Source organism: Engystomops pustulosus, chromosome 4 (genome assembly GCF_040894005.1).
Source record: "Engystomops pustulosus chromosome 4, aEngPut4.maternal, whole genome shotgun sequence".
NCBI lineage: Eukaryota > Metazoa > Chordata > Amphibia > Anura > Leptodactylidae > Engystomops > Engystomops pustulosus.
The window spans coordinates 68,863,592-68,886,934 of record NC_092414.1 but is presented as its reverse complement, the minus strand read 5'-3'; the positions used below and the strand labels follow the sequence as shown (position 1 = coordinate 68,886,934).

The 23,343-nt window shown below is 41.0% G+C and overlaps 1 protein-coding gene across 1 annotated transcript in view; it reads left to right on the top strand.

Annotated features, from left to right (window-relative positions):
* The window catches only part of ERGIC1 (endoplasmic reticulum-golgi intermediate compartment 1), a 63,109-nt gene that overhangs the window by 13,421 nt on the left and 26,345 nt on the right, over positions 1–23,343 (top strand). The window contains exons 2-6 of the mRNA XM_072146172.1: positions 6,415–6,476; positions 9,523–9,595; positions 19,625–19,719; positions 21,048–21,172; positions 22,276–22,380. Of these exons, the coding sequence (XP_072002273.1) occupies positions 6,415–6,476; positions 9,523–9,595; positions 19,625–19,719; positions 21,048–21,172; positions 22,276–22,380 (460 nt within the window). The remainder of the gene's footprint in view (positions 1–6,414; positions 6,477–9,522; positions 9,596–19,624; positions 19,720–21,047; positions 21,173–22,275; positions 22,381–23,343) is intronic.

The window sequence follows — 23,343 nt, the reverse complement described above, 5'->3', positions numbered from 1 at the left end:
GAAAAGACATGCTGAGTTCCGTGATTCGATGTTTGGCCTTGGAAATCCCACAAGGGCACAGAGTGAGATTCTCAGACTGAGTTTGCTCCTAAGCAAGGTCTTTGTGATGAAAATAACTTCTTCCTATTGAGTGCGAAGCATCCTTGCCACCTGGCAGTAAAATGTCCAGCACCTTTACCTTTCGGACAGTGATTTCCCCCTAGGATTTCCCCCTGCGCTGCACACCCGTCCCCTCTCCATAGAGATGCACGGCACACAGTCATGCACACGGGGAAAGATAGAACATGTTTTCTCCATGTGCGGTGTCTGGAGCCTTTTGCCATCTATGGGGATGTGTATGTGGCCGTATATACGTCCCCATGAAGGTTGTGACTGTTGGCTAAGTCTGTGAATTAAGGCTCTGTCTTGTCCTCTGGGTCTCACTCATGAGATTTCAATGTGTCTTCATCTCTGCATCCAGATACAGTTATTAGTTTGAAACACGTTGGAAGGAAAAAAAACACATTACAGGCGCATATCTAAATCGATAGCCAATGTTTTTATTTAGATAAAAAGTCACCTATTAAAAAAGGGCTACGGTCATATTATTAATAATCATTTCTGCATCCAGATTGCGGCTCAAGCACCAGAGCTGTTCTGGCTCCTATTGCCAGTCCTCTGACATTGAGGTCAAGGCTGAGGTACAAGTAAATTCCTACTTCACTATGGAATTATCACCACAGCCAACCGATCCTCTGCCTTCTGAAGCACTGTTATCGTTTTGTTACCTGCTTCTCTGTGGACTATGTCTGCCATTAAAGAAAATTAGTTTTTGCAAAGATTCTTGTTGTCACCAGGGGGTCTGCTGCCAACACCACAGGCCTCCCCTTCAGCACCTGCCCGGGGATCTGTTACCACACACAGCCGGATCCCTTATCTATATCTTCCTCCTCTTATTACTTCCCCCTGCTGGCCCTCACGGGGGTGGACGAGCCCTGTTCCTATGGACCAAGCCTCTGTGACATATTCTGATGTTAGGATGCAAACTCAGCCAGCAACTCTGGTCCCTGGGAATTCGGCTGCCACCACACCGAGGTCATTCCCTAGTTGGGTGACATTACAACAGCTCTAACAGGACACAGCAATATCTTTTGTGAGTTGAATTGCCTTTCAATTGTCTTTAATGGGCATCTACCACCAGGATGAAGGATTGTAAACCAACCACACTAGCATATTGGTGTGTGACCCCTCCAGCAGGATATGTTCTTCTGTTATCTTCTTATGTCCTGGTTTTTAAGAAAACAAGGCAAACCATTCTGCAAATGAGTTTTAGGGGTCTCCAGATTTCCTTGAGCCTCTTAAAAAAAAACAAAAAAAAAAAACATGGAATAAGAGGATAAAAGAAGAGCAGACCCTACCAGAGGGGGCACACACCAGTATGCTAGTGTGCTTAGTTTACAATTCTTCATCTAGGTGGGAGATGTCCTTCAAAGTAAAGGGGATCAATTGGAATTGCCTATTTTCATACTTCATATACTTTGACTGTCACCATGGCTTTGTTCACACATTAGACGTTTGTACTGACATTCTGTCCTCAAAGGACCTAAAGAAGAGTCTCCTCCTGTTTGCCCCATCAGCTCTCATATATTATTGCCATGCATTGTGAAACCTCTTGATTTACTAACACAAATGAAATGGGGAAGTGATTGAGGTATTGTCACGTTTAACAAATGGTTACTAATGCTTGTATTCATCTGCTGTCAGAATCTTAGAATTTCCTAGCGATCACCTCATGTCTTCCTCCTAGTCCCCGGCTCAGGAAACAGGAGTGAAATGCATTCCTTCAACCCATCCTGTTCTCGGCTTCTCCGCTGGTTTGTTTGTCTGGAGGAATGGTTTGGAGCCACCACTGGGCGTCAGCCTTTAGCATGCAGGAAGCCCATTTCTTTCCCTTGAGCAGTGCCGTGATGTCATAGCTTGGCAGTCATGTAAATAGTGTGTGATGGAGGCGAGGAAACTGCTGGCATTTGCATGAGAAGCGTCCACTAAAATGTGTAAGAAAGATTTATAATACAGCCAAATCTTGGAATGTCTATATATATTCTCACTTGGAGACATAAAATAGGGAACTTTTTATTGTTGTAAAAATTTGTCCTCTGACCTATAGATCAACAGGTTTGTGAAATTGAAAGGGGATCAGATTCCGGTCCCTTATGCTTTTGTGATACTGATGAGCATCCACAAGATCCCATATCGTTGTTTTTATTTTGGAACTAGATTCTATACACTTGATGGATGCACCATCACGTTCAGTTTCTAGTGTTTACTGATTGGTTTCCACTAGACCTTGGCGCGCTGTTTTAGCATGGTGCCTCCCGCCAACGTTTGCTGTGGTTTGTATACAAAGGCTTAGTGGTGAAGCATTGTTGTGGCCGTAGCTGGTTCATGGCTGTCAATGTGACTCCTCAGCTGAGCCTCAGTATATAAACAGTGGCTGGAGGTTTACGGCAGTTGCCACACTGAACTGGAATGAGGCGGGTATAGCTTGTTTGTTATTTTATACCGCACTGGTCCCATCTACAAGAGATCCTGATCCTGGACAACCCCTTTTAGCTATTTCATTTTACATAATGTAACAACAAAGACCAGCTTCAGGAGAAAGCGGTCTCATAAGAGACAGCAGAGAATTATGAAGTCAAGGATCACCAGGATCATGGATTGTAAACCAAGTACACTTACATCCTGGTTTGTGCCCCCTCTGTCAGTATATGCTTCTCATGCCCTAATTTTTACACAAAAAGGCTTTTAGATTTATGCAAATGAGCTCAGAGCCCCTCAAGCTCAATCACTGTTAGGCCTGGAGCCCCTCAGGCTCCTACCACCACGATTCTACCTATAAACGTAGAACAGGTGGTAGGTGGATGAATGGGACGTGAGGATAGCCCTTTTTTGGGCTAATCCTCACGTCCCGGCTATCTTTTAGAAAACGTTAATCCGCTGATATGGGGCTTAGAGTAGCTGGACATGAGGCTACACGTCATGGTTACTCCACGCCCCAGTGGCCTCTTTTCTCCTCCTACCATTTCCTCTTCGGCCCTCGTCCGAGTAACCGACTGCACGGCCACAGCTCCGAGGCCGGAGGTACTGCACATGCGCAGAACGTCGCAGATGCCGGGTACTCGGACGAAGAGTGCTGCGCGCCAAAGATTAAATGGTAGGAGGAGAAAAGAGGCTACTGGGGGGTGGAGTAGCCGCGACTTGTAGCCTCATGTCCAGCTACTCCGCGCCCCAGTAGCCGCTTAAAAAAATTTACATATCAGCGGATTAAAGTTTTCTAAAAGATAGCCAGGAGATGAGGATTAGCCCAAAAAAGGGCTATCCTCACGTCCCATTCATCCACCTACCACCTGTTCTACCTTTTATAGGTAGAATCGTGGTGGTAGATTCCCTTTAAAGAAGTGTGGATCCTGTCAGAGGGGGCACACCAGTATGTCCGTGTGCTTGGTTGACAGTCCATGATCCTGGTGGTAAATGTCCTTTGAATAATTTCTAGGAAACCAGTGTCCTGGGTTTTTTTTTCTCCCACATTATTTTACAGAATTTTTTTTACAACAAAATTCAAACCTCATTACTGTAGAAATACTTAGAATACATTTGCGGTCCATTACTTTCTTTTCACATAGGTATAAAAGATGGAACTTGATGAATTTGTACAAATCTTACACTCCTTTTAAACCTTTTTGGTCATTGGCATCACCAAAAGCAGCATAAGTCTACCAACTGGAGCAACTATCTCTGCCTACCCATGTACAGAAACTGTAAATTGGAGCCTAATTGGTGACCCCATATAAGTGTTGTGCAGGATCATCGGTCACATTTATCCCAATAGGAAAAGCAGTGAAAAGTATAGCTAGACATGAAAACTTATACTAACTAAAAATTAATGAAATAAAAATGAAGAGCTCTCTCATATCTCCCCTTTCCTTCCAAGGATTTTGTTTGTTCCCATAACCTCGTACAGGCCCGCTCCAGATCAGCATCCTCTAATGGGGCTCCTCATTTCAGAGTATCAAGACCTAGCCACCTAATCTGTGGTCCTTAATAAGGGTTTGTTCCCATTACCAGACAGTAGGGTAGGAGAAAGTATGATGTTTATCTCTCACATGCTGGTTACCTTCCTGTTATAACTAAATTATGAGATTGTACAATGATAATGTTACACTTTTTTATTCCATTTCTTTTTTTCTTTGGGAGGGACCATTTAAGGATATGGACTATACATGTCAGCACTCTTTTGTGACCTTAAAATAGTGTCCGGAAGCAGATCTTTCCTGGCGGCAGTACTGGGGCTGAGTCTTTAGCTTCCATTTTCCTCTTTTGTATATGTAATATTATTATTATAGGCCCCTGGGGATCACAGCAGGTGTTGTAGCCAATACAGGCTCCTTTTCTCTAAGAAATGTATCGCCATGCTATACAAACTGGGGGGCAGGGAGGTTATCTTACGGGTCATTGCCCAATGCAGCAGAAAGTTTACTTTGCACATGGCATATAGACGGTTGTAAATATGAAATAGTTTTTCTGGCACTTTTTAAATTTTTTTTTATTCAGTTTGATCCTATGTGTACGCCTTTTCAGGTTGCAATCAGTGGGATATACTTACATCATAAGCATGCCATATCTGTGGAATTATTATTTATTATTATATATAATAAATAACGTAATAAATATATTTATTATACACACATATGTATGTATGTGTACACATACACAAAGGCCTAGAACTGGGACTAAGGTCACTTGAATAAAGGTGCACAATTGTGTATAGATTGTACCTTGGAGTGCTGCCATTTTTTTTACTAATATATATATAATGTGTGTGTGTATGAAATTCTAGAGGACAGAGCAATTGTTAGTGAATTGTAGAAATCTTGCATGGAAAGTTACTGCTTAGCTCTTTTCTTTAGCAATATAGTACCTGCTTGATTGTAGGTGAGACTACCTAGGTTTAGGCTTTAATGCAATCTAATATGCAGGCTGCAGGTAATGGCTTTGTTGCTAAAGCCCTGAAACCACCTTTCTAAGAGTGTTTATTCAATAATGGATTATCTCAAGAGGTTTAACCTCGTGGCCCACTCATTGCATACCCTGGATTAAGGCTCTTTTAACAAGCTCCAATTGTATACTGTTCTTCATTTGTGAAACACATGAGCTTAACCTTGGGATAAACTGCCTTAGCAATGGCATGTCAAAACCTTTTATTAAAGTCCCTGCAAGTCTGTGCCAAAGCAGTTCCTTTGGCTCTGAGCCCATGCTGTCCTTTATCTGGGCAATTTAATACGTTTGACGTGGAGGGAGTTGAATGGCGTGTTGGTTTTGGAAAGGGAAGTGGAAAAAGAACGCGGCATCTTGTATCCTTGCTGCTTTCTTTCTAAGATTCTTGATAAAGGTGACGTGCAACAATTGTAGAGGGGACCAATAAATGGGGAATGATCTCAGGATGTTATTATATAACAGGATTGTACATGAGCATGATGTGTGATATGCCCCACAGCTCCTGCTCTATAACATCCATTCTGGTAAATTCTATTTTTGTTTCCTAGATTCACTTTTATGCACCATATTGTTTCACATTACTATATAGGCACTAGTCCGTCACCCATAGCTGCTGATATTCCATAAAAAGTCAGAAGAAAGGATTTGCTACAACATTGAATACCAATAAGTAAGAAGTGGTCTGCCGTTATTAAATGCAAAGTATTTCAGTCACTAAAGGGGTACCCCCATGAAGACAAGATTCTTATACATACTCAGGATAACACAAAAAAAACACATTATCTAATCCACTGTTATTATCAAAAATACAGCATTTCACAGATCTCAGAGGTCACGCTACCATTTTACAGAAGGGTAATAATACTCCTCTTACTATTTTTGGGGAGTTTTTTCGCCGAGGAGGAGTATTAAAATTTTCTGTAATAGAAATTTTTAACTCTTAGCGTCTGTGAACATTGTATACAGCTATTTATATATGAAAATCCTCTTCACTGCATGCTCACCCCGCACACTCGCTACACCCTGCGCGCACACTCTACACTCTCACAGCACGCACGCGCATGTGGAGTGTGTAGAAGCTAAATAAGTGTAGCTAAACCCTGTACTCTGATAATCTAAGCACATTGTCAGCACACAGCATCTCATAGCACAGAGGAATCATGAAGTGTCTGCTCAGATAGTACCCACCCACACTCTGGAATATTATACTGACTATATAGGAGCTAAAACAGTAATAAAACTGAGTAAAATTGTAAAGTAAAGGGTTCAAATTTATCTTTATTGTGTAAACATCACTAAGGGGTTAAAATTGCAGAATTTCTTCTTTGGCAGAGTCCTTTAAGTTGTGTTTCTGATTGATTTATTTATTTTTCACTCTAGGTTTGACATCTACCGGAAGGTACCCAAAGACCTTACACAACCCACCTACACTGGCGCCATCAGTAAGTAATATACAGCTGGATCTATACTTTGCCGTCTATACTATATAATATGTTCTTTTTGGCATTTTTAAATTGTTATGAATTTTACTTGCTCTTCCCTAGCGACTGCGTTCCTGTTTTAGACTCCCTATAGGTTTTTTTTTTTTTTTGCGTCTCCTTGCTTGGCAGGAAGTGTCCATCACTCCCCACAAGAACCATGGTTTTAGTTGATATAGATCCCAAAATATTGGTGTCTAAAGTGACCACCCCCCTGGTCTTCAGTCTCTGAGACCAGGCTAATTTTTACATGACTTTGGAGGAGACTTTTCTATATAAATGGGGGAGGTTTCATATAAAATAGGGTATGCTAGAAAGGATATTTCACACCCTACTTGAGAAGGCTGGTAGTTTAGTGGGGGAGAAGTAGGTGACTGGTTCATTTTCAGTGACCGGTCACCTATTTGCTGCAAATGAAAAATCTGCAGTGTAAAGGCATTTCCGCTGCAGGTTTTTTTCAGCAACATGTAGACAACTGATGACAATCCCAGACACTACACGGCTATTCTGTTACCTGCACTTGCCTCTTACATGAGTGTTATGAATGTTCTGAAGCCTCACATAGACTTTTGACCGAATGCTCCCCAACTTCTACATACACTTCGGCTCTGCCAAAACAAATTGCTGTCAGTCGTTTCCTGAAGATTGACCCATGCATGGGCTTGCTTAAACCTTATGTTCCTTTCACTTCTTGTGGTCATATATGATCTGGCGTCCATGCTATGATGACGGAGGCAGCAACTACCCTCCACTTCCTACTGTGTGACGTTGTAACACAATTATTAATATAGCATTTTGTATGAGAAATGAGAGTTCCATCCCGGGACATTTCCTATTATTTGCTTGTTCTTTAGACCTGAATGGATGGACCCATGTGGTTCACATAGTCATGTGAAATCCTATTTCATTTTAATGAAATGTTATCCAAAGAGTAAGATGGGGTTTTATATATTCTTATAAATCTGGGAATGAGCTTTATAATTTCAGTATGAATTTGAATTCACATTCTAGTCACATGCTGGCTAAGACGTTTCTTCCCGGTATTTATTTCCTCTGACATCAATGCAGATTTGCTAAATTCTAGGGCTATCACAATGCTCTTTTGTGTCCTACACAGTATAATCTTTCAGGTCCTACTTATCCATGACCACCGGGTATTACGATTACAGAGTCTACTGCATTAACCATTTAACATGGGGTCACTGGAATGTTTGTGCTGGCTGTAATGAAATGGGCAGTATATGCAAAGTTACTCCGCTATAACAGTTACATTTACTCTGCCGTATGGTGGACTTATATAGGCCATGTATACGTCCCCCCCCTAGTCGGCATTGGGCGCACGTTCCGTACCTGGGAGAAAGATAGGACATGTCCTATCTTTCCCTGTATTATGGAGAGGGGCGAGGGTGAGCAGCGCTCCCCCCCCCCCCTCCTCCTCTCCCGGGCGCCGTTGTGTGCCCACCGTGCTACGGTATGGCAGGCACATTGTCGTGTGAATGTAGCCTAAAAGTGGGAATAAGAACTTTCCCATTGGTCGATTTCTATTCTCTTACATCATACTCGTATTGTTGCAGTGGATGTACTATACCCCCTGTACTGTTGGATCACATAAATAATAATTAGTAAACCTAATGCTAATAAAAAAAAACTTGCACAGACATATTATTTGATTAATAAATTGGCTACATCCTGGTTTTTTTTCCATTGATGGATATTTACGGCTAGATCTACAGGATGTGCCATAAATGTTTAATGCCTGTTCCATGGAAGTGGCCAGTGAGGATTGGTTTCCCCACCCCACCCACAGGAAACTTTAAATTTCAAACTTCAAATTTAATCCCTCGTCGCATCTCCCCCTCTGGACGTCATACATGTCTGCCCCACTCCTCACTGGGAGGACACCGGGCATAGCTCTACATACAGAAAGGTAAACGTTGAACTTACCCTTTTTTAGGGGGGGGGGGAAGACATTTTTTTACTGTAGAAAAACTCTTTGGGAACATGGGGAGCCAGCAAAAGGGCTCCTCATGACAGGTTCCCTTACATGAGAGGGACTATAGGACTCCCACCTCCATGGTTCAGGCTCCTTTTTTAATATAAGTTAGAAGCTTTGTCAACTTTATTGGTGGGTGGAAGTTTTTTTTTTTTTTTTTTTTATTCATTTCTCTATATGTTTTTGTTAGAGTTTTGGAAGCTAGTCTCCCATATACTACATTCAAACATGCTTAAAATTTTCCTGCTGTTTCATTCAGTTGGACTAATGGCTTTATCCGTTGAGAACACTACTACCTAGTATGTGAGCCATGAAAATGGCTAATCGGCTTTGCTGAGATTTCATACAGGCCGGAAGTCTTGCTACTTCCCTATGTTAATGAACTTAGTCTCTTAACTCCCTGTCACCTGGGACCGTAAAAAAGACTTGTAGAGCCACAAACGGCGGGAGGAATAGGACGTGCTCCGTTTTTACAGCTCAACAAATCTGCTCATATGCGGGGCCATGGGAACCATGGTCTTTTGTATAAGATTATAGAAATACATGGGGATGTGTCCAACTGTTATCAAAATGTAGCAGCTAGGCTGAGGAGGGCATTTAAAGAATAAACCTGTACTCTCCTGCTCCGGGGCTCCTGCTATCCCCTGCCGCGGTCCATCAGATCCCCGTGCCCCTGTTTGTTTACTGGGGCACGGAAGCTCAGCTCTGACAACTTCCCGGTGGCCTGGCACACCCACCTCTCCTGTTCTAGCGCTTCTTGATTAAGCTCACTGTCTATATACTATGTGATATGGACAACGGTGGGACAAAAACGTTATACAGTTATGGTTGTTGTGTGTTGTTGGTAAGGTGCATCTTAAATGGTGCCATTTTGATTGGTCTGGGAGACGCAGTTGATATCTGAGCCGTGTTTGGTTAATATGTTAAATCCACGCTGACCTTCTATCTTGGCGCCTGTTTTAACTCCTCCATTAACAATCTATATGTTTTGTTTTTTTTCTTTTATTCTTTATACAGTCTCCATTTGCTGCTGTTTTTTCATCACCTTCCTGTTCTTGTCGGAGTTGACTGGATTTATTGCAAATGAAATGTAAGTATTTACCACATATAAACCATAAAGAATATACCTTCATATACTCGAGTATAAGCCGAGTTTTTCAGCGTAAAAAATGTGCTGAAAAAACCTAGCTCTGTTTATATTCGGGTCTCTTCTTTCCGACACCCTCTTCTTCCGATGCTCCTTCTTTGGGTCCCCACATTCTCTGTTGTCGCAAACCATGACGTCATCCGCTTGCTAGCTATATGCTGGGGGGGCCTGGGCAGACTGGCTATATACTGGGGGAGGCATGGGCAGACTGGCTATATACTGGGGGAGGCATGGGCAGACTGGCTATATACTGGGGGGGGGGGGGCATGGGCAGACTGGCTATATACTGGGGGGGGGGGCATGGGCAGACTGGCTATGTACTGGGTGGAGGCTGTGACCAATGCATTTTCCACTCTAGGCTTACACTCGAGTCAATAGGTTTTTGTGTTAAAAATGGGCTTATACTTGAGTATATACAGCATGTGATATGTGGATATATTTTGCAGCCAAACAATTGTTTAGTCCATCAATATATTATCTTTATCAAATATACACACAATGTTTTTTAATTTCTCCTAAGAGCCTTCCCTAAGCAGCGGTACAAGGGTAAATCCATGTAAAGCTGTCCACACTAATGACATTGCCATTCAGGAAGACTACATGCGTAATAACTATGCGTCACATATTAATATCCCTATGGTTATAATATGAACAAACGTCCCAACAATGTCTGCAGAGTCACCAGCAAGCCTCGTCCTCTTAGATATCTAAGCCTCTAGTGGATAGCTCAGTAACAGGTAAAATACTGCAACCAAAAGCCTTTGTCAATTTCAACCCATAACTCCATCTTTAGACGATGACATCTAAGTCCATCATATTCCTTTACGTGAAAAGAGCTCATTACAGACCAAATTCACTACTTTATTAGATGTATGTTGGGGTGTATCCACCAGTATGAATAGCTGATTGACATACCCAATATGCATCTCACATCTACCAGTGAGCAAAGACACTGAAATGGGCAGAGAAATGGAATTTTACCTCAAAGATAAACCTGGATTTCTGTCTGAATGTGCTCATTTCTGAACAGATGACATATTCCTGAAAGCATTTCCTAATATAAGGTGATTGTTTTAGCCGCTACTCCTCTGCTTCCCACAGACATTCTCTGAGCTTTTGTAATGTTTTCTGGACAATTCTTTGCTTCTTATGCTGCATCATCCTAATAAAACATTCAAGATTTCTCCTTTTTCAGTGGAAAAGTCTGAAGTATCTTTAAGTACCTGGTAGTGGGTCCAGTACTTAGTAATAGGTACATAGCTTCGGGTTTCTAAACTGCTCAGTGGGAGAAGTGGGGACTTTCTGCAGTGGAAGCAAAGCACATGGTACCCAGTTTTAGTCAAAACTTGCCCAACTGAGTGGATCTGCAGGGGCGTTTCTTTTCAGGCGCTATAGCGAGGAAAAGCTAGCTTTTTGTATAATATTAAAGCTAAGAATCTCATTTTTCAGATTGTGTCTTGCGGTTCTGTGAGCAGATAAAGAAATAAGTGGGAACTGGCTTATCATCTGCAGCTCACAGAACCATTTTCACAGGACTTTGGAGGGGATTTTTTTTTTTTTTATAGGTAAACGGGCGAAATTTCAGAGGGTAGTCCAAAAAGGACATTTCATAGGGTTCAATAGGGTAAAATCTGGTGACGGTAGATTTAAGGCTAATTTGTACTTTCCCTCTGTTGGCTTAGTTTATGAAATGTGCCAAAACGTGATGTATAGGCGGTCCTCTACTTAAGAACACCCGACTTGCATACAAACCCTAGTTTTGCCTTAAGATCCAGGATTAACAATAAAGCTTAATTGCAGACATCTTTGACAACTGTTAAAGCAACCAACATTTTTAAAATTCAATTATCAGAGACTAAAAAAAATTTGGCTGAGGCTACAATAGTAAAATATACTGTTCTGACTTTAAGCACATTAAAGCACGTAGATCCATTGATGAAAAAGTCCCTATATACTTCTGTCATACAGCAAATGATCACTGTAAGACCCTCACATATACACATCCAGTTCTGGTCTATGAAGTAACTCCTTTCTAATATGAATTGGGATTACTTGAGAGATCATCTCTTTAATAATCCTTACACATAGAGAGCGGTATTGTGTGGGTCATCCATTCTCTCGTTTTTGTGTGTATTTAAATGTAGTTTCTCCTTTTAGTCATTCTTCAATCCTGTATATAATAATCCTTTCCTACTCACTCCATTCCTATCCACTGTTTCCTCATTTCTAGATTCACTGATTCACACTAGTTACACACTGATATTGCTGGAGTATCTGATTACTTATGATCCTTAGGGCATGTAAGTCACTATTGTTTCCTGGCAACCATACGAACGCATAGATACTATTAAAATAAACACACTAAATATTACATTTCTGTTGTGTGAGCTGTCGATCCTCTGAAGAATATGTAGTAACATGAAAGCTATGCTAATAGGCATGGCCTACTAACACCAGAGAATGGCTCCATGCTCCGAGTCCCTGTCACTTCCTGGGTGTTACGTGGGGATTCCAGTCTGCTTATTGTAGCTTAGATGTTCTCACTTCTGGACAAATCTACTTTCATTTTTGCGGGAACATTCCAGTTATTTAGGTCAAGAACTGAGTACCCAGAATTTCTGTTGTCACAGTTTTTATACAGACACGCGCCTGTGTGATTTACAAAGAACAACCATAACAGACCAGAAACTATAAAAAACAAAGTTAGAATTTTTAATGTTAAGTCATGGTAGCTTGCACTGTCAGGTACTTTAAAGGGAACCTGTGACATTGTAGTGCAGTCTAATGTGCTGGCAGCTTGTGATTATAACAAGCTGATCGGAGAGGGTCTCATGAGCACAGGATCCCCAGACATCCAATCTCACTAATGAGTGGTGTGGCAGGCTGAGCATGTGTCCTGTCACTCCATTCAATGTTACGGTAGTGTTGGAAATAGACAGGTACAGTGCTCAGGTGTCTCTGGCACTCCAATTCACTGAGAGTCGGGCAGTCCCGGAGATAACCAAGCGACGTGCTTGACAATTTGACACTCCTGTACAATTGAATGGTGTGGCTCAGTTGTTAGCACTACAGCCTTACAGCGCTAGGGTCCTGGGTTCAAGTCCCAGGGTCAACATCTGCAAAGAGTTTGTATGTTTCTCTGTGTTTGCATGGGTTTCCTCCCACACTCCAAAACATACTGGTAGGTTCATTAGATTGTGAGCCACATGGGGACAGGGACTAATTTGGAGAGCTCTGTGCAGCGCTGTGTAATCTGTGTGCGCTATATACATAAAGGAATTATTATTATTATTGGTGTGGTGGAGAATGCGCTCTACCTGCAGTAAGCAGGGGATAATGTTCTCCTGATTGCTGGGAGTCCGTTCTTATGATCATGGGTGTCTTAGCACTCAGACCTTAGCACTCTGTGGATGGTGCAACCCCTTAAAATCTCAGTGGAGGAGTCCTAGGCAGTCCTTCATATACATACAGAGACTGATATCATTCATTGATGGCGCCTTCCCACGACTTCACATCATAGTTAGAGTGTATATATATATATATATATATATATATATATATATATATATGTGTGTGTACACACATACACGTAGAACATAAAAAATTGTACTAAAAACATTGTATGAATCTGCTTAGCTTCTCCTACTCTATAACGTCCTGTCTATAGATCACACTGCTTTTTTTATGGTGAGCAATTTAGTTTTAAGTCCTGTAAATTGAGTTATGGTTCTTACTTTTCAAGTGTCTGAGATTTGATAAAAATTTGTAATGTTCTTTTGTCCTCCAAAGAATTTGACCAATTTTTGCGACGTGACGAGGTATATTATCCTGATAAGAGAACATTGCCTTTAATATAAAGGCATCTTGTTAAGCTGTAGTTTTGTTAGTGTAGGGGTGTACTAGGTGACATCTTTGTGAATGCTGGATTTTGCCCCAGGCATTATACTGCCTCTTCCTGCTTGCCAGCAATACACATCATGATGTAAGGAAACCCTGTAAACTTAGTCCACAATATCCCATGAACATGTAACGGGTCCTGCCATTTTTAGAGCTTCAATGACCTAGTCTAGGCCTTGAAAGTAGTCCGCTGTTAAAGACCCTTCTGTTTGCCCATCTTTCCTGCTTAGACATTATAACTATGACTTCTACCTCTTAGGAATGTTTTACTTGCTCCTTCATTGCTGAAAGAAAAACAAAGATTTTGTGTATCTTATCAGGGTAGTTATGAAGCACTTTATAAATTCTTATGCTATTACACTGGTATGCAGCTTTTGATGAGGGTGGATGCCTGGGATGCTTGACCTATTTTATACCTGGGCATTACATACCTAAGCAAGATGGTGCAGCGATCTCACATCTGTTTACGTAGGTATTCCATTTTAATTGGGGGACATCTTATTTATTTAATATTTAATCTCTCTGCTCGGTACACGAAGTACATGACGACAAATGTTCTTTTAAAATAAGATAATTAAGGCTTTAATAACCTGTGTTTATTATAGGCAGCTGTTTATTTGCTGTGAATTTTTTTTCATGGTGATTTTGCCGGTGCATAATGTGTAATACTGTGGGTGCAAACCCAGTAGGTTACAGAATGGATTTGATGGTGGGCTATTTTTAAAGGGGTTTGCCCATGAAATTATCAAATTTAATGCCCTATTATGCTTATAAAATAAAGATAATTTTTAACCCATTTCTTTACCGTTTTACTCAGTTTTATTGCTCTTTTAGCTCATCTCACTTAAATCACTAAAATGTTCGGCAACGTTTTTTAGCTGTGGTTAACACAGGACTTCTTTCTTAGTCCGACAATATACCGTATATACTTGTGTATAAGCCGAGTTTTTCGGCACAAAAAAATGCGATGAAAACTGTCACCTCGGCATATACACGAGTCAGTAAAAAAAATAAACTTGCATAATTACCTTCTGGCGTCCCCACTGCTTGTTGCGGCTCCCGATCTTTGACGCGGCTCCTCTTCTGTCTTCTTTCCTCTGTAACAGCCGGCAGAAACGCGTACATGCGATCTGACGGCAGGCGCATACTATAACGTCACCAGCGGCTGCACCATAGTATGTGCTGGCCAGCAAATCGCATGGACGCGTCTCTACCGGCTGTTACAGCGAAAAGAAGACAGAAGAGCACCCATGACGAGCATCGGGAAGCCGCAACGGAAGGTGAGTATGTAAGTTTATTTTTTGGTGGTAAAATGGTTAGGGGCCTCGGCTTATACTCGGGTCAGCTTATACTCGAGTATATACGGTATGTAGAAAAAACGAATAACCACATTTAATTAGTGTAACAAGCTGTAGGTAGCAGAGATAACGCTAGCACGTTGTGCTTTTTGTTACACTAATTGAGCGTGGTTATTTGTTTTTTTCTACATATATTAGCTGCTATCACTCCTTAAGCTGATTAGAGTAAAATTCTAGAGTGTGGGTGGGGACTCTCTAAGCAGAAACTTCATGAATGATTTAGTGCTGTGAGCTGATAATGTGGATAGATTAACAGAGTACAGGTTTATATACACTTTCATTTAGCTTCAGAACATTGTAATAGTATCTGACACTTGGAAAGAGATGAGACCGATTGGAGATGAGATGATGACCTCCATGAGGTGCATATTACAAATGACATTCTCCCCTGCTATTAGAGCCATTACATACTGTCAGATATGCTATATACCTCCCTCCCCTGGAAAAAGACCTTATCTGCCTGTAGCTTGAAACTTTACTCTCGGTAAGGTGTGTGTGTGTGTGTCCTGGAAGGCAATGGTGAGGGCTAGAGGCAGAGAGCAGCTCAGTGCAGCGTCACACAGAAGAACAATATGTCTGCTGACCCTAAACTCAGAAGATCCAGGGCCGGGTCCAGGGGCAGCTAAAATAGTTTACACCAGGACGGAGAGAGACTGGTTGGAATTATATGCTGTGCTTTAAGTTCATTGAATGCAATTAAATATCGAATTAGAAAATGTGTTATTTTGTTATCCTGAGTACATTTAAGACATAGAAGCCGCACAGAACCTAGATCAGAGCAGTCTGTGGAGCAGTCTGCATCAATAATAGGCACTCATTATATACGTTCAGTGATTGTGTTGGGCAGGAGGGAGCACCCCTACAGTTTCACTTCAGCAACAACTGACTTGACATGCATATAAGACTTGGCTTGGACAGAAAGACATGTGTAACCATAATTCAGAGGTTTAGGAAGACATGCGAGTCAGAATAATAATAATAATCTTTATTTATATAGCGCCATTATATTCCGTAGCGCTTTACAAATCATAGGGGACAAATACAAATATAATAAAACATGACAGAGCACAAACAAAAGGAACAAAAGGAGTGAGGTCCTTGCTCGCAAGAGCTTACAGTCTATGAGGTACAGTGGGGTGACACAAGGTAAAAAGCTTGTATAATGGTCCAGCCATCCTTCATATGGGAATAGGACAAAATATAATATAATAAATAGAAGTCATCAGCCGTCATCTAGTATACAAAGTCCAAGGTGAATGGGACTCCAGAGAAGCCTGAAGCTTGGTGTCTGATGGTTTATCAAACAGATGTCAGGACAGACTGAACAGGCTCCGAGTCATTCCAATATTGGTTTACAAAACGGTTTTCAGAACGCCTAAGCCAGGGTTAATTGCCATTGGCCAAGCAGTTATTGTGGCAAGAGGCCGGAAAATATGTGTTCCTTTAAGAACTAGGTAGGGCACAAACCCAAGCCCTTACAACAATGCAAGTGCTAGGATCTTCGGGGGCTGGTATAATATGAGTCCCCTTGCCTCTCACACATCGGTGCCCCTCTGAAGATTTTTCTCATTGCCTACAAATTAGTAAATATGCTGAATGGTGCACAGGTAGGGTACCACCCCTTTCAGCATAAATACATATTAACTCTGCACTTAATTCTTATGCAAAAGAATCAGTTTCTTTATTGAAACATCAGAAAGTATTCCACATCAATTTAAGGTTTTCGGATATGGATTGTTGGAGGATAAAGAGAGATCGAAGGGAGCAGCCTATGGCCGCGGTGTATAGCGTCATGTGGAATTGCGGTATAATGACTGCCATAGAAAACAAAAGCGTTTATTTTCTATTGATTACTTTCCTTACCCCTATGGAGTTATACAGTGCTATAGGCCACCTGGGCAACTTCTGGTTCATTGGTGATTTTCCAGTGGGTTGTCTCTGATAATGACCATTTTTGGGAGTTGTTATCCGTTCCCTCAGTATCGTGATCCATACTCTCACTGACGTGTTTCTCTCCACGTGTGGATGGTCTGTAATTAGATGTACTTTTTCACCATAACCTAGTTTCCATGATAATTACAACCTTATAAACTGAATATTTTATGACAATGATTATGTAAGACATTTTGTGGATTTGGTAGAACTGCTTTTTGTGAAGGTGTGGCATGTATTATCATAATAACACTCAGATGCCAGTGTTTAGGTAGTTACATAAGTGTGGGACCGACAGGAAAGGCACTCCCTCTTTTCCAGGTGCCTTCCTAATTTTAGGGTTATATAAGCCGTATCATTTTTGTTACACATTCCGTCATCCACCCTTTCATACAATTTCTGCCTGTGTAGCATGCATATTTAGAAGTCCTTCTTTTACTAGAAATTGAGCAAGGTAATGCAAGCCTCAAAAGCAACGTAAAGTGGGTTTCATTAAAATGTACAGTACAGTAAGATGCAGCAGCGTCTACTGATCCAATGAGCCCAGGCTGAAGATGTTTTATGTAAACCCTGCACGGGTGACTTGAAGTATTACATGGCACAGGTTATTATAATAATACCAATAATTCTGTATTTATATAGTGCCTACAGATTACACAGCACTGTACAAAGCATGCCAAATTGTGAGCCCTATGGGGACAGGGACCAATCTAAACAACCTACCAGTATGTTTTGGAGTGTGGGAGGAAACCGGAGGAAACCCACGCAAACATGGAGAGCACATACAAACTCTTTGCAGATGTTGAACTTGGTCGGATTCAAACCCAGGACCCCCGCACTGCAAGGCAGAAGTGCTACCCACTCGGCCACCGTGCTGCCCAGGTTCTACAATAGAAAGCAGAAAACTCAGAATTAAAAGCTCTGTACTCAAAGGATGAAGGTGGTAATGATTATTCAGCCATTCTTTTTCTGAGCCGTAATAAACCTTGTCCTCCATTAATACTTTACTTGCAAGATCCTCCAAGTACCTCCAAAGCCTAGACTTTTGGCCATTCCTAAACTCTATTAACCCAAAATATTAAAATCTGACAAAAAACCTGTGAATGAGATTGTAGTAAAGACCTGGTAGCCTGAGAAGACTGGGTTTTATTCCAGCCAAGAAATAATAGATTGATCTTTACTTGTCCTGGGTTTTCTTGGTATCATTAAAAAGTTTCTTTGATACACTCATGTATGACATGTCACCCGACCAGATGTTTTATATGTACAACTACACGCCATCTTAATTTTCATGTCCTAGATGGCATACTTTAGTTGTTACAGCATTTAGTGTACAGCCTACATATAATAAACTAATGGATGCAGCCATAATTTGCAAAATAATTATAATGTAGTAGCAATAATTACATTGGCTTGTGGAAGATAAAAGCAGATATGGATTTATGCCAAATTTTCTACATAAAAAAAAAAATTTGCAGTTTCTACCTGTGTAAATCAGTGATAACTCTGGGAACACTGCAAAAAGCTCAGCTATGGTGAACTTGGAAGAGAGTTTGTCTTGGGCGCAAAATAAAAAAATGTTGCCACAAAAAAACTTTTTAAAAAAGCCAAGCCAAAATGAAGGTTTAAGCATTCAAATCTCAACAGCTCATGTACGCTACCCATATGCTATGATAAGGGGTGTAATTTGTCCCATCATTATGTGTGCTTTCCACATTTCTATCCCTTCCAATCGATGGCCCCTTTCACACCACCTTTTCCCTGGCTTTTCTGCCATGTGTGGTGACTCTCCTATATGAGAGAGAAAATAAGGGCCATTTTTTGAGTTACCCTTTTCCCTGGATCCCCTATTTTATTTCATTCAGCTCATTCAGAGCTACATATGATGTATATATCTGTTGGACTAGCTTAATTCCTTATTGGATTCTGCTTTCATTGTCACTAGCAGTTTCACTGACCCAGATTCTTGATTTTTTTTTTTTTTCTTAATCACCTTGTAAATGATGATTGGAGCACACGTATTAATCCACCCAGAATGTTCTTATTCCAAAATAGCAGCACAAATTTAACCACCACGTTACATAATTATTTTATTAGCCATATCCATCAGATTAGCGCAGAAGATAAATTGTACTTGCCAGACTAGTAAAGCAAAGATAAATTTCCACTTACAAAGAGCTGAATGGAAATATTTATCTACTTTTATTTAGTAAGTGGTCAGGTGCTTCTTTTACCCAGCATCATGCAGCCCTTGACCCATTAAATGGTCACCTACTCTACAAAGACCAATTTGGTAGAGTGGTGGCCCCGAAGTCTCCCAAGTGAATATAGTAGGGGTGTGTGAGCTGAAGTAACGCTACATTCACTATTGTGGTATAAGTAGGAGCCCATAACATGGAGGGAGAGCACCACTTCTCCATTCACAGGGAGCACTTATTCCCATTTATCAGGGACCAGTGATGCTACATGGCTCTCTTTCCTTCATACATTCCACTTTATGTCCCCTATAGAGGATAGACACCACCAAAGGGAAGCATAGCAGATTATTTTGGGCACCATAGATCACTGCTTGTCAGCAAGGTTTCCCTATCCTCCTCATTTAGATAATGATAATCACGGATAAGTTACCTTACGCATGACCTAGCACGATGTGCATTTCTTATTATTTGTATGGATTTTTTGGAGGGGTCTTTTAGACTATTCAAATCTTGATATTTAATGCCTAAAGATTTCCAGTCTTTTGCATATTATAATTGTTGACATCTTGGCATTGTCTCTATTTCAGTGTTAATGAGCTGTACGTAGATGACCCAGATAAAGAGAGTGGGGGTAAAATAGATGTCAACCTGAACATCAGCTTACCGAACCTGAACTGTGAATGTAAGTATAAAATAAGTGTAGAATTCTCAAGCAGCATCACATTTCTTAAGATTAATTTATATAAAAATTTGAATGAGCTTTAGCCATTTCCTGAATTGCCTTATCCACTCAAACGAATGCTTGCCTAGGCCGCACCCCAGGCACTCATCTAGCAGGAGACAATGAAAGCAGAGGGACTGGCAAGGTCATACGACAAGATATAAGACATGGATCCTATATTTTTCCGTACTTGGTCACAGTGCTCAACGTGACCGGGTGCCATAGAGATCTATGGGGACCGTGATCACAGTCCCCCTTATGTTCATCTGCAGGAGACCTTAGTAACTACAAACTGGCATTCTACCACGTTGACTACCATATCAACTATATCCAAACAACTAAAGAATTCCAAAAGACAAATCTTATACCAATGGAATAAATGAACCTTGTTCTCAGAAGAAATGGCATTTTGGGTGAAAAAAATCTTTTGGCGGTAATAAGTGGTTTTCCTCATTCCTTTGTACCCAGAGTACTAAAATGTGCTAGTTTCTATTTTGTTCTTTACTTCTAAGGAGTTTCCCAATTAGTCATACCGTAAATATCTGATAGATTTGGGACCTATACATGTATGGTGTTCTCTGTGCCCCATTCCTTTTGTTGAGGTAGAATAATCTGAGACATGGCTGTGCACGGTACTGTGTCATGTCAATAGGTGTTCTTGGGATCCTAATAAAAGTGAATAAAGAAAACATTGTCCCTGCTCTACTCTTTCTTTACTTAAGTGTCAGTAAATGGCTGCGCTAGATGCAAAACTTTTTGACAGATCAGAGCCCACAGTCTTTTTGTAAAGGACCATGGGACCGATCCGATGAAAATAAGAGCATGTGCAAGCATGTGATGGATCACTCATAGACTATATTTTATAAGGATCCATAAACACCGATGCCAGACTGAAGCAAATCCACCTTGAGATTTGTCTCTAATGGCTGATTTCAGCCACGTTCGTGTGCAGATGGCCTTAATCTTGGAGACTGGCTTCAAAAGAGTTGGCCACTAATAACTTGCTCACTATGGTAAGTACAAGACCCTAATAGGGTCTCCCTTAATGTCTTCACGCTGGTAAACTTTTGTCTGAAATCCGCATGAGTTGTGGTTTATGTGACTCGTCATCAGCAGGCTTCCGACTTCCTGTGACGTCCCATATACTTCCGGCAGATGAAGGGGGCCATGCGCTCATTACTGTATGCCCCTTCCATGACAACCACTCCCTTGACGGACTTTACAGAGGTGTGCGGATGTCCTATTTTCTGATTTCAGTTGAGTTTGAATGATGTTTCCTTCCTTCTTAGTGGTGGGGCTGGATATTCAGGATGAAATGGGCAGACATGAAGTTGGCCACATTGATAACTCCATGAAAATCCCACTGAGTAATGGAAATGGATGCCGGTTTGAAGGACGCTTTACTATAAACAAGGTATAGTTGTAAACTACTAATGTCTCCTGTCTTGTGTCTGATATGTTAGTTTCTACTAGTTTTACTAAAGGCAACATCCTTCAGTGACTTGTTTAATGTATAATGCTGCTTTATAACCCCATAATGTAAACTGTGTATTGATATCATACAAATCTGTTCCGCAGCAGAGAGGACGTGGAATTCCAGACATAACTAAGTTGTGTGTTCACTGTTACTTTTGATGACATCTAATTATATGTGGGACTAAAGATGATGTCTGAATGAGTTGTTGAATATTTAATAACTTGTGGATGTGGGTTATGTGAAAGCTAATGCCATAATATGGGTGGGACACGAATTGTACTAGGACAATCGTACAACGCCCCATGGAAACTATTAAACAGTGATATAACAGTCTAGAGAGTTGTAGTGGAGCCAACTTTTCAAGTCCCTTCAAAGTCTTAATGAATCTTAATTACTACAATCTACCTGAAACCACCACATTTAAGGTGGAGATTTGGGCAATAGGGAGTGATGGCTGTCGGCCAAGAATGTATGTAGCCAAAAGCTGCTAGAGGTGTTATGGAAGCTGGCGGCAGGTTTGAACTATCAGCAGCACAAGGACATGCTACTGGTTTAGGGGCCTCATATCTGGTGACAGCTTCCCTTTAATGGAAATTTACCATCAAAGTCGGGCATGATAAACCAGGGACACTTACTCATTGAACCAGACACTGTGACTGGTAGTCTTCTTATATTTGTTATCCATAACCTTCTAAAATCAACTTGTCTAATGGAGGGCAGCAAAGTGTTACAGACTGTGAAGCTACAGCACTGAGAGGCTCTTTTAATACCCTCAGAGCCATTCTGGCTAATTAGCATATTTTTTAAAGTTTATATTTAGAAGGAAGGAAGCCTAGATAAGAAATATAAGAAGATTACCACAGTTTTGGTTCCTGGATCTATGAGTAAGTGTCCCTGGTTTATCCATGCATGTTTTTGATGCTAGATTACCTTTTCAAATGAGATTTGCTCATCAAATTTATTGATAGATGGCTAAGATCTAAATAAGTGACTTTTAAATTATGACAACCTAAATAACCCCACAACTTTTTGTTGATTAGGTGCCTGGAAATTTCCATGTATCCACACACAGTGCCACAGCTCAACCTCAGAACCCTGATATGAGCCACTTCATTCACAAGCTAAGCTTTGGGGATACTTTACAGGTAAGCATGCACATCAGTACGACTAATCCTCAGTTCAGTAACAATGATACATCCTTATGTATTAAAAATGCAGGAACATTTTATTTACTTTTTAGGCAGAACTCTAGAATTGTATGACCAGCATTTCTCAGAGAGTTTCAAGGTTTAAGGTTAATAAATGCCTTGTTGCTGCATCTTATGCCATGTATCAAAAGAAGGAAGGGGGGGGGGGGGATTGGGACAAAGAAAAAAAGTTGTGAGTGTAATAAATTATAACCTGTATTTAGATCTCTAAAATCCTGAATATATTTTCACATTAGTAAATGAAAAGAACTAGTATGGCATTATTTATGCTGCCATACTTTATCATGGCCGCATTAGGTGTATGGTAACAACTAGGGATGTAAGCACAGGTAGGGGTCCCCTTTTATTATGTCCCTCCTGTAATCGGTCAGGATCCCACTAATAATTTGTTGTGGGAATCTTAGAAGAGACAGACTGTGTATTATCTTATTATCTATGGCCATAGCTTAGGGATAGAACCAATTGAGGGACAGCACTAGTGTCAATATCCTTCCCTCTAGCAGCATCTTTTACAATCAATCATAGAAGCGTAATCTAGTAGACAGTGTCAGGACGCACGCGATCTGAGACGCTATCATCAGCAGCGCTGCAGTGAGGGGATACGCGACGCACTATACATCCAGCCGCATTTGTCTCAAACCACAGCGATCGGCTCAGGCACAGTGCCAGCTGCGATGTTAGGCAGCGACTCTGATGCCTTCTATGAACTGCTATTTTGGAATTAATTGTATTACACAGTCTGTCTCCTCTAAGATTCCCACAACAAATTATTAGTGGGATCCTGACTGATTACAGGAGGGACATAATAAAAGGGGACCCCTACCTGTGCTTACATCCCTAGTTGTTACCTTACAACTAATGTGGCCAAGATCAAGTATGGCAACACAAATAATGCCACAC